The 12,370-nt window shown below is 38.8% G+C and overlaps 1 protein-coding gene across 2 annotated transcripts in view; it reads right to left on the reverse strand.

Moving 5' to 3' along the window:
• MAPRE3 (microtubule associated protein RP/EB family member 3) overlaps window positions 1-12,370 on the reverse strand; it is a 520,309-nt gene that overhangs the window by 197,114 nt on the left and 310,825 nt on the right. For both annotated transcript variants that reach the window (XM_053709462.1, XM_053709463.1), the window contains exon 5: window positions 5,419-5,620. In XM_053709462.1, the coding sequence (XP_053565437.1) occupies window positions 5,419-5,620 (202 nt within the window). The remainder of the gene's footprint in view (window positions 1-5,418; window positions 5,621-12,370) is intronic.

The raw sequence follows: 12,370 nt of genomic DNA on the forward strand, positions 1-12,370 counted from the left end.
GAAACAACGGGAATCCTATTGGATTTTTAAGTTGGATACCTTGGAACCGAAGGGAATGAACCGTGAAATTGACTGGTCTGTTTTCTATTGATGCCTTGCTTGCCCCTCTTTACATGGATGTATAGGATGTATAGCATGTATATTTATATGCTAAAAACTCTTCATCTTGAGGTTCAATGAGTTTTCACTCTCTGCTCCTCTTTATGTATAGACATTCTTTTATTTAAGATAGAGCCATTTTTAGCAATTTAAAGGGACAGTCCGTTTGAGGTCCAATGAGTTATTATGCTCTGTTCCTCTTTATATATAGACATCTTTTTGTTTTGAGATAGTGTTTCTACCTTTAAAAAATAAAAGGGACAGTTCCCCTTTTTTGTTATTTGACTCAATTCAATTTTTAATTTTGATTTTGGAGGTTATTGATCTTCTCCAGCTTTGCAGAATGAAATATAATGTGAAACATACACTTTATAATATGTTGCAATTTCTTTTATGTCTGTACATTAGTTTAATTGAATAATGTAAATGTGTAAATATTTTCTTGAGGCTTCCTTATATTTCAGGTTTATTTTTATTTTAATTTTGCATTTCACGCCACCCATGACCAGTAGGGGTCAGTATAGCGGTAATACTAATGGGCCATTGTTATTATAAAGAATTGAAAGAGTTAATATGATGAACCAATTACCTGGCCCAGCCTATTTAAACAGGTGTGGTGTGTATGTTTGTTATCACATGACTAAGGGGTACTGACCCCGAAACGTTGTGGTCTTCTGTGTCTGATCCTGTCTAATAAAAATACTTTGGGATTTTTACAAGAGGAGTTACCCTTATTTTCCTTTTTCATACTCTATTGCTGGGAGTGTGGCAGTCACTCCAAAGGAGTACCCTCTATCTTGGGGTTTGAAGCCGGTGCTGGATTATCCTCATTTCACATAATACTAAATAAAACATTTTTTTAAATACACTGTCACGTTAAGAATTTTTAATACCACAATTTGGCTGCCAGAAGTCTCTAAAACGATCGTAAAGTAGATTGACACTGAAGAGACTGACATTCAATGATGCCGCTCCATGAATATCCGACAGCAGAAAGAAGTCACATGACCGGCAGAGAGAGGAAACTACGCAGCAAGTAAAAGGCGCGCGTTCCCCTCTGCCTACAACATAAGATGCAAGTAGCTGCAGCTGGTTTCAAACTCAAGCAGTTTGTCAGTTAACCTGTTCTAGCTAAGCAAGCAAAGAAAACCAACTGCCAAATATTTAAGTTTATGCATAAATCCCTGTATAAAACATAAGCCACACATACTAATAAAGTATTTCAACAGTTTTAGCACAAAGAGGAAAACGTCCCAATAAAGAGAAGATAAACCCCTAGTCTCAACTACATAATGTGCCTGCCCACTGCCAAAGAAAATCCTGTATAAAGGAAAAATGTCCCATCTACTGCATATGACATATTCTTCTGAAGTGCAAGTCTCCAAGTCCAAGAAGACAAAAGCACTTACCTGCAGTCTAGCTGTCCGTCAGGAAGACAGCTCACAAGGCATGAAAGGACACATACTCCTTACAGAGACTGCGTCAGGAGCGTAATATGGGACTTGCAGGTTCATGGGGAAAACCTTTCAGAGTATTGGCGCTCATTGTGATTGCCTAAAATAGCACCGATCCCAGAGATTATCTTCTAAAAAAAGGCCAGTGGTAGTCTCCTCTTATCTAGCTGGAGAAGCCGCTGCAGCATCAGATAATGGCACGCATCTATGTTATAAAAATATAAGCATCAAGGTAACTAACACCGAAATGGTGATAATATCCACAGATGCCGAAAAGGCGTTTGACCGTCTAGACTGGAAATTTTTATTCGCCACATTAAACAAGGTGGGATTAGGGGAAAAAATGATCCAGAGAATAAGGTGCCTTTATCATTCTCCCACGGCAAAGGTTAGAGTTAACGGTCTGGTCTCAGATCCGTTTACTATAGGCAATGGAACGAGACAGGGCTGCCCCCTCTCGCCTATCTTGTTCATCATTAGCATGGAGGTACTAGCACAAAGAGTCAGAAATAACCCAAACATAACTGGGATAAAGTTGGGCCCATTGGACTTCAAGCTTTCTATGTACGCTGACGATGTCCTTTTCACCCTCTCCTCCCCAGAGTCCTCAATCACAGCAGTAATGCAGGAACTTAAGAAGTTTGGTGAATTTTTCAACTTTTAATTAATGAGCAGAAGTCAGAAATATTAAACATCTCTCTCCCAAAAATAAAGTTCAAATCCCTTTTAGAAAATTGTACACTTAGGCATCAACCTAAAGCCATAAAGTATTTAGGAATATACCTGACTCCACACCCCAAAAATCTACTACAACTGAATTTCACAAATCTTATTAACACAATATCCCAAGACCTACAGACATGGAAAGACTGCCCATTTTCATGGTGGGGGAGATTGCAGATCCTTAAAATGAATGTCCTCCCTAGAGTGCTGTATGCTATCCAAGCAGTACCCATAGCACTACCAAATACCTTTTTAGCGCAAACTCAGAGGGTTCTAGACCAATTTGTATGGGGGAAAATAAAACCTAGGATTAAAAAGACGACAATGTATAGAGCGGTCCGGGAGGGAGGATTAGGTTTGCCTCACATTGAGACTTATTATCAAGCTGCTAGCCTTCAGAGAATAATAGACTGGCATAGAAACAAAGAAAGAAAGGCCTGGGTACCAATGGACTCTCACATTTTACATACACCACATCCCGGGGCATTATGTTGGATAGCCAAGCAGAACAGACCACCATGGTTAAAGTCCTATTCTACACTCGCACATGTTTTTGATGTATGGGACAATATAGTTAAAAAACACCCAGGTATCTCCACATTGGGGTCCCCTATGTTCCCCATATCTCCAAATGCAGAGTTGATGGAGGGCATCAAATTTGACAGAACAAATTCTAACACTTGGGAAATGGGATTTACAGTCCCACTGTGCTCTTTAACTAAAGATGGAACCTTAAAAAAAAACAGGAACTAACAGACATATTAGGAGGTGATTTTACAAACTGGTTAAAATATAATCAAATACACCATTTCATACAAATGCACCCACAGAAAGAATCACTGCTCAGGAACTTAACTCCATTTGAATTGGTTTGCTCGGTAAACCTCACGGCCCAACATACTTTATCTTTGGCCAAGAAACTTTTAATTAAGGCTCAAAAGGATAGACTACCTGACTATACAGAAAGATGGCATAGGGACTTGGGTAAAACAATAACGGACAAAGACTGGGGACGTATTTTTCATAGCATTAGGAAGTCTTCCTTCTCCATGAGGTTTATAGAAACCAACTTTAAACTATTAACTAGATGGTACCTCACCCCTTCCAGACTGAAAAGCATTTTTCCCTCTTCGTCAGAACTTTGTTGGCTGGGGTGCGGGATGAAGGGAACCCTCATGCATATTTGGTGGGAATGCCCCAGAATACAGACATTTTGGAAGATGATTCAGAATAATATTAAAATTATATTGGGCCTAAGGAAAGAATATGTTCTAAAACCGGAAATCGCACTGCTAAATCTCCCTCCTGCCTGCAAATGTAGATTGAGATGCAGACTAGTTCAATTAACATTAAACACAGCCAGATTATTAGTCGCCAAGGGATGGAAGTCTCAGGAATGCCCCTCATTTAAGACATGGTTAGCCCATATGAAAGACACCATGATGATGGAGGAATATGGGTATTTTAAAGCTAATAATATGACTTTCTTCCTTGATCTTAATTTATATGGGAAGACCTACAACATAAACTGCCTCTCAATACTAAGACTTCTTCCCAAGACTTTAGTGTGACATGAGGGAGATAACACCAGACTTGAAACCAACAAAATTTAGTATCGCCTTCGCCACTTCCTCCCCCCCAACTGACCCTCGTGGGGCTCAGTGACTGACAGATTCACGGGAGACCCTATGGATGAGTAACAAGATGTAATTTAGTCGAAAAAAGAGACAGGTTTTTTGGGGGGGGGTTTCGTTTTTTTTTATTTTAGGTCCTAAAGTGTATTAACACCTATATATGCCAGAGATTCTGTAGTTTAGTTAGTATGGTTATTTGGTTTGTACTTGTTCTTATATACTCCTAAAGGTCTTATCGGTCTGTTGATGTAGGAGATTCTCTATTATAATATTGTATTAAGTTATGGAAACCTACAGTTGTACAGATATTTGTTTGATCCACGAAACAAATGGATATTTTACAAGTACAAGAATTGTATGTACTGTTCATTTTCTTTTATGTTATTTATAAAACCCAATAAAGACGAATATATAAAAAAAAAATATATATAAGCATCAATCAGAGGTAGCCTACTCTACTGAAGCCGGAGGTGCCGCTGCTGTAAATGAGGAACATACCAGCTAAAGGAGCTAGAGTGTAGATGCTCCATTATAAAGGTCCACACAAATAAAATAAAGCCTCAACCCCCTATGTCATTTTTAACTGAAAACAAAACTATGAGGGTAGTTGAGTTATGTCAGAGGGAAACACTCAATAATGAGTGAAACGGAGCCTGTTTAAGGAGATGTGGTAGATCCAAGCTGCTCAAATTAACTGATATCCTAAGCCTGGGATATAACTAAGGTTTCCAGACCCATCTAAGAAGGCAATTGAGGTGCCAGTTGGTCAGCCTTCAAAGTCCTCCCTTTCCCTGATGACAGTAACAGTTATACCTGCCAAGGGAAGGGTTTAAATAAGGATACAAACGGACTTACCCTCCAGGATCTTCTGCTGTGCAGAAAACACAGCACTTCCCAGTCTGTCAGCCTCAATCAACCGTTGGCAGAGACATAGAGAGAAAAGAAAAAACAGAGTAACCAACCCTGGTTTTCTATATAGGGGTAGCATAAATGTTAGAAGTAAAGCAAAGACTACCTCGCCGCCTTCTAACTGCTAAAAGCCACCATTACTCTTACTAAAGAGATTGATGTGGACACAGCTAGTCCCCAATCCTTGCTTGCAGGGAAAAGTACCTATTAAAAAGGATTAAATTCTTCAGACACTGACTTTGCACAACCTCCATTGACAAAGGCAAAAAGAATGACTGGAGATTATGGGTAACGGAAGTTATACTTAACAGCTTTGCTGGGGTGCTCTTTGCCTCCTCCTGCTGGCCAGGAGTTGAATATCGAACTATTAATTGGAATGACGTTGTAGACTCCCCATGCCATAGGAAAGAAAATGTATTTAGCGCATCATTTGCAACCTAGCCAAACGTCTATTATTTCTTATGCTTTCCATCATCTCTGTAACAAATAATTGTATTTATAAGCTTTATGTGCAATCTCCTGTATGTAAAGGTCAGCTGTATATAGTCATATTACACTAAATAAACACGCACACTAAAGACAATAATTATCTAACATACCTGCTGTGCCAATGGGTTTCTTGGGCTTGTTAAATACTTGGTCTCCCGGGTTTGGAGCGGGCGCCATTTCCTGGCCCTGTCTTGATAAGACGGGGTCATACTCTTTACCATCATAGTTAGCGTCAAATAATTTCTTGAACCACTGTACAAACTCAAAGTTATCCTGGAATTTCCCCTTCACTAGTTTCTCTACTGGGATTATCTGTAAAGTGAAATAACAGAATCAGTGTCATTGTATCACTATATATATATTTTTTTAATCAAGTAATGGCTCACTCCTCTAAGTACATTACAATAAATATCCACAAAATATAGTGAATTAATCTGGTACATTTTATACACTACAGTGAAATTGAGCTGCTGAGTCCCTGTGTAAAGTGATAATGTCCTGCTCAGTAACTATGTAAAGTGATACTGTGCTACTCAGTAACTATGTAAAGTGATACTGTGCTACTCAGTAACTATGTAAAGTGATAATGTGCTACTCAGTAACTATGTAAAGTGATACTGTGCTGCTCAGTCACTATGTAAAGTGATACTGTGCTACTCAGTCACTATGTAAAGTGATACTGTGCTACTCAGTCACTATGTAAAGTGATACTGTGCTGCTCAGTAACTATGTAAAGTGATACTGTGCTGCTCAGTAACTATGTAAAGTGATAATGTGCTGCTCAGTAACTATGTAAAGTGATAATGTGCTGCTCAGTAACTATGTAAAGTGATACTGTGCTACTCAGTCACTATGTAAAGTGATAATGTGCTACTCAGTCACTATGTAAAGTGATACTGTGCAGCTCAGTCACTATGTAAAGTGATACTGTGCTGCTCAGTAACTATGTAAAGTGATACTGTGCTACTCAGTCACTATGAAAAGTGATACTGTGCTGCTCAGTCACTATGTAAAGTGATACTGTGCTGCTCAGTCACTATGTAAAGTGATACTGTGCTGCTCAGTAACTATGTAAAGTGATACTGTGCTGCTCAGTCACTATGTAAAGTGATACTGTGCTACTCAGTCACTATGTAAAGTGATACTGTGCTGCTCAGTCACTATGTAAAGTGATACTGTGCTGCTCAGTCACTATGTAAAGTTATACTGTGCTGCTCAGTCACTATGTAAAGTGATACTGTGCTACTCAGTAACTATGTAAAGTTATACTGTGCTGCTCAGTAACTATGTAAAGTGATACTTTGCTACTCAGTCACTATGTAAAGTGATACTGTGCTACTCAGTAACTATGTAAAGTGATACTGTGCTGCTCAGTCACTATGTAAAGTGATAATGTGCTGCTCAGTAACTATGTAAAGTGATACTGTGCTGCTCAGTCACTATGTAAAGTTATACTGTGCTGCTCAGTAACTATGTAAAGTGATACTGTGCTACTCAGTCACTATGTAAAGTGATACTGTGCTGCTCAGTCACTATGTAAAGTGATACTGTGCTACTCAGTCACTATGTAAAGTGATACGGTGCTGCTCAGTCACTATGTAAAGTGATACTGTGCTGCTCAGTAACTATGTAAAGTGATACTGTGCTGCTCAGTAACTATGTAAAGTGATACTGTGCTGCTCAGTCACTATGTAAAGTTATACTGTGCTGCTCAGTAACTATGTAAAGTGATACTGTGCTACTCAGTCACTATGTAAAGTGATACTGTGCTGCTCAGTCACTATGTAAAGTGATACTGTGCTACTCAGTCACTATGTAAAGTGATACTGTGCTGCTCAGTCACTATGTAAAGTGATACTGTGCTGCTCAGTCACTATGTAAAGTGATACTGTGCTACTCAGTCACTATGTAAAGTGATACTGTGCTGCTCAGTAACTATGTAAAGTGATACTGTGCTGCTCAGTCACTATGTAAAGTGATACTGTGCTGCTCAGTAACTATGTAAAGTGATACTGTGCGGCTCAGTCACTATGTAAAGTGATACTGTGCTATGTAAAGTGATACTGTGCTGCTCAGTAACTATGTAAAGTGATACTGTGCTACTCAGTCACTATGTAAAGTGATACTGTGCTGCTCAGTAACTATGTAAAGTGATACTGTGCTACTCAGTCACTATGTAAAGTGATACTGTGCTGCTCAGTAACTATGTAAAGTGATACTGTGCTGCTCAGTCACTATGTAAAGTGATACTGTGCTGCTCAGTCACTATGTAAAGTGATACTGTGCTGCTCAGTCACTATGTAAAGTGATACTGTGCTGCTCAGTCACTATGTAAAGTGATAATGTGCTACTCAGTAACTATGTAAAGTGATAATGTGCTGCTCAGTCACTATGTAAAGTGATACTGTGCTGCTCAGTCACTATGTAAAGTGATACTGTGCTGCTCAGTAACTATGTAAAGTGATACTGTGCTACTCAGTCACTATCGTCTAGATTACAAGTCTTGCTTTATAAGTAAAAAAGCAGCGTTAAGCCCCGTAACGCTGCTTTTTTACCACCGCTGCTATTACGAGTCTTGCAGATTTAGGGGCACCGCACACTTTTTTGGCCTTAGCGCAAATCAACTTACGCAATTTGCGTATAGTCTATTTTCAATGGGACTTCCATAGCGCCGGTATTACAAGCTTCTCCTGGGAGGCTAAAAAGTGAGCGGTACACCCTATCCTGTCAAGATTCGTACCGCTTTTAAAGTCAGTAGTTATGAGTTTTACACTACAAAATCGTAGCATAAAACTCATAACTAAAGTGCTAAAAAGTACACTAACACCCAAAAACTACCTATTAACCCCTAAACCGAGGTCCTCCAGCATCGCAAACGCTATAATAAAAATATTAACCCCTAATCTGCTGCTCCCGACATCGCCACCACTATAATAAACAATATTAACCCCTAAACCGCCGTCTCTCAAACATTAGTTAAATATTATTAACCCCTAATCTGCCATCCCTAACATCGCCGCCACCTACCTACATTTATTAACCCCTAATCTGCCGCCCCCAACATCGCTGCCACTATATTAAATTTATTAACCCCTAAATCTAAGTCTAACCCTAACACCCCCTAACTTAAATATAATTAAAATAAATATCAATAAAACTTACTATCATTAACTAAATAATTCCTATTTAAAACTAAATACTTACCTATAAAATAAACCCTAAGCTAGCTACAATATAACTAACAGTTACATTGTATCTAGCTTAGGGTTTATTTTTATTTTACAGGCAAGTTTGTATTTATTTTAACTACCTAGCTAACATAAATACAAATTGACCTTTAAAATAAAACCTAACCTAAGTTACACTAACACTTAACCTAACCCTACAATTAAATAAATTCCCAAAATTAAATACAATTAATTAAATTCAATAAAATTAGCTAAATTACAAAAAAAAAACCACTAAATTACAGAAAAACCAAAAACAAATTACAAGATCTTTAAACTAATTACACCTTATCTAATAGCCCTATCAAAATAAAAAAAGCCCACCCAAAATAATAAAAACCCCTAGCCTAAACTAAACTACCAATAGCCCTTAAAAGGGCCTTTTGCGGGGCATTGCCCCAAAGAAATCAGCTCTTTCTATCTATCAGCCAATCGGAATTAAGGTTGAAAAAAATCCTATTGGCTGATGCAATCAGCCAATAGGATTGAACTTCAATCCTATTGGCTGATCTAATCAGCCAATAGGATTGAGCTTGCATTCTATTGGCTGTTCCAATCAGCCAATAGACTGCAAGCTCAATCCTATTGGCTGATTGGATCAGCCAATAGGATTGAACTTCAATCCTATTGGCTGATTGCATCTTCCAATAGGATTTTTTAAACCTTAATTCCGATTGGCTGATAGAATTCTATCAGCCAATCAGAATCTAAGGGACGCCATCTTGGATGACGTCACTTAAAGGTACCTTCATTCTTCGGGAGCCGTCGGAAGAAGAGGATGCTCCGCGCCGGATGTCTTGAAGATGGACCTGCTCTGCGCTGGATGGATGAAGATAGAAGATGCCATCTGGATGAATACTTCTGCACGTCTGGAGGACCACTTCTCCCGGCTTGGATGAAGACTTCTCCCGGCTTTGTTAAGGACTTCTTGCCGCTTCGATGAGGACTTCTCCCGGCTTCGTTGAGAATGGATGTTGGATCTTCAAAACTGTAAGTGGATCTTCAGGGGGTTAGTGTTAGGTTTTTTTTAAGAGTGTATTGGGTGGGTTTTATTTTTAGGTTAGGGCTTTGGGCAGCAATAGAGCTAAATGCCCTTTTAAGGGCAATGCCCATCCAAATGCCCTTTTCAGGGAAATGGGGAGCTTAGGTTTTTTTATTTAGGGTTTTATTTGGGGGGTTGGTTGTGTGGGTGGTGGGTTTTACTGTTGGGGGGTTGTTTGTATTTTTTTTACAGGTAAAAGAGCTGATTTATTTGGGGCAATGTCCCGCAAAATGCCCTTTTAAGGGCTATTGGTAGTTTAGTTTAGGCTAGGGGTTTTTATTATTTTGGGTGTCCTTTTTTATTTTGATAGGGCTATTAGATTAGGTGTAATTAGTTTAAAGATCTTGTAATTTGTTTTTTATTTTCTGTAATTTAGTGGGGTTCTTTTGTAATTTAGCTAATTTTATTGAATTTAGTTAATTGTATTTAATTTAGGGAATTTATTTAATTGTAGGGTTAGGTTAGGTGTTAGTGTAACTTAGATTAGGTTTTATTTTACAGGTAACGTTGTATTTATTTTAGCTAAGTAGTTTATTAAATAGTTAATAACTATTTAATAACTATTCTACCTAGTTAAAATGAATACAAATTTGCCTGTAAAATAAAAATAAACCCTATGCTAGATACAATGTAACTATTAGTTATATTGTAGCTAGCTTAGGTTTTATTTTATAGGTAAGTATTTAGTTTTTAAAAGGAATAATTTAGGTAATAATTGTAGGTTTTATTAATATTTATTTTAATTATATTTAAGTTAGGGGGTGTTAGGGTAAGACTTAGGTTTAGGGGTTAATAAATATAATATAGTGGCAGCGACGTTGGGTGCGGCAGATTAGGGGTTAATAAATGTAGGTAGGTGGTGGCGATGTTAGGGGTGGCAGATTAGTGGTTAGTAATATTTAACTAATGTTTGTGATGCAGGAGTACGGCGGTTTTAGGGGTTAATATGTTTATTATAGTGGCGGCGACTTTGGGGGCAGCAGATTAGGGGTTAATAACATTATGTAGGTGTCGGCGATGTTGTGGGCAGCAGATTAGGGATTCATAAGTATAATGTAGGTGTCGGCGATGTCCGGAGCGGCAGTTTAGGGGTTAATAAGTATACTGTAGGTGTCGGCGACAGCAGATTAGGGGTTAATAAGTGTAAGATTAGGGGTGTTTAGACTCGGGTTCATGTTAGGTGTAAACATAACTTTAGTTTCCCCATAGCAATCAATGGGGCTGCGTTACTGAGATTTACGCTGCTTTTTGGCAGGTGTTAGACTTTTTCTCAGCCAGCTCTCCCCATTGATGTCTATGGTTAAGTAGTGCACGAGCACGTATAACCAGCTCTCCGCTCACTTAAGCAGCGCTGGTATTGGAGTTTGGTATGGAGCACAATTTTGCTCTACTCTCACTTCTTGCCTTTTAACGACGGGATTGTAAAAACCTGTAATACCAGGGCTGTAGGTAAGTGAGCGGTGACATTAACGTACAAGCTAGTACCGCACCTCTCATAACGCAAAACTCGTAATCTGGCTGTATGTAAAGTGATACTGTGCAGCTCAGTCACTATGTAAAGTGATACTGTGCAGCTCAGTCACTATGTAAAGTGATACTGTGCTACTCAGTCACTATGTAAAGTGATACTGTGCTACTTAGTCACTATGTAAAGTGATACTGTGCTACTCAGTCACTATGTAAAGTGATACTGTGCGGCTCAGTCACTATGTAAAGTGATACTGTGCTACTCAGTCACTATGTAAAGTGATACTGTGCAGCTCAGTCACTATGTAAAGTGATACTTTGCTGCTCAGTCACTATGTAAAGTGATACTGTGCGGCTCAGTCACTATGTAAAATGATACTGTGCGGCTCAGTCACTATGTAAAATGATACTGTGCGGCTCAGTCACTATGTAAAGTGATACTGTGCTACTCAGTCACTATGTAAAGTGATACTGTGCTACTCAGTCACTATGTAAAGTGATACTTTGCTGCTCAGTCACTATGTAAAGTGATACTGTGCTGCTCAGTCACTATGTAAAGTGATACTGTGCTACTCAGTCACTATGTAAAGTGATACTGTGCTACTCAGTCACTATGTAAAGTGATACTGTGCTACTCAGTCACTATGTAAAGTGATACTGTGCTACTCAGTCACTATGTAAAGTGATACTGTGCTGCTCAGTCACTATGTAAAGTGATACTGTGCTGCTCAGTAACTATGTAAAGTGATACTGTGCTGCTCAGTCACTATGTAAAGTTATACTGTGCTACTCAGTCACTATGTAAAGTGATAATGTGCTACTCAGTCACTATGTAAAGTTATACTGTGCGGCTCAGTCACTATGTAAAGTGATACTGTGCGGCTCAGTCACTATGTAAATTTTAAAAGCCCATGTGGAAGCTACCGCTCTAGTAGAATGAGCTGTAATCCTTTCAGGAGGCTGCTGTCCAGCAGTCTCATAAGCCAAACGGATGATGCTTTTCAGCCAAAAGGAAAGAGAAGTCGCTGTAGCCTTTTGACCCCTATTCTTTCCAGAATAGACAACAAACAAAGAAGATGTTTGACGAAAATCTTTGGTTGCCTGCAAGTAAAATTTCAAAGCACGAACCACGTCCAAGTTGTGCAACAGACGTTCCTTCTTACAAGAAGGATTAGGACACAGAGAAGGAACAACAATTTCCTGATTGATATTCCTGTTAGTAACAACCTTAGGTAGGAACCCAGGCTTGGTACGCAAAACCACCTTATCAGCATGGAACACAAGATAAGGTGAGTCACATTGTAATGCAGATAGTTCAGAAACTCT

Source organism: Bombina bombina, chromosome 4 (genome assembly GCF_027579735.1).
Source record: "Bombina bombina isolate aBomBom1 chromosome 4, aBomBom1.pri, whole genome shotgun sequence".
Lineage (NCBI taxonomy): Eukaryota > Metazoa > Chordata > Amphibia > Anura > Bombinatoridae > Bombina > Bombina bombina.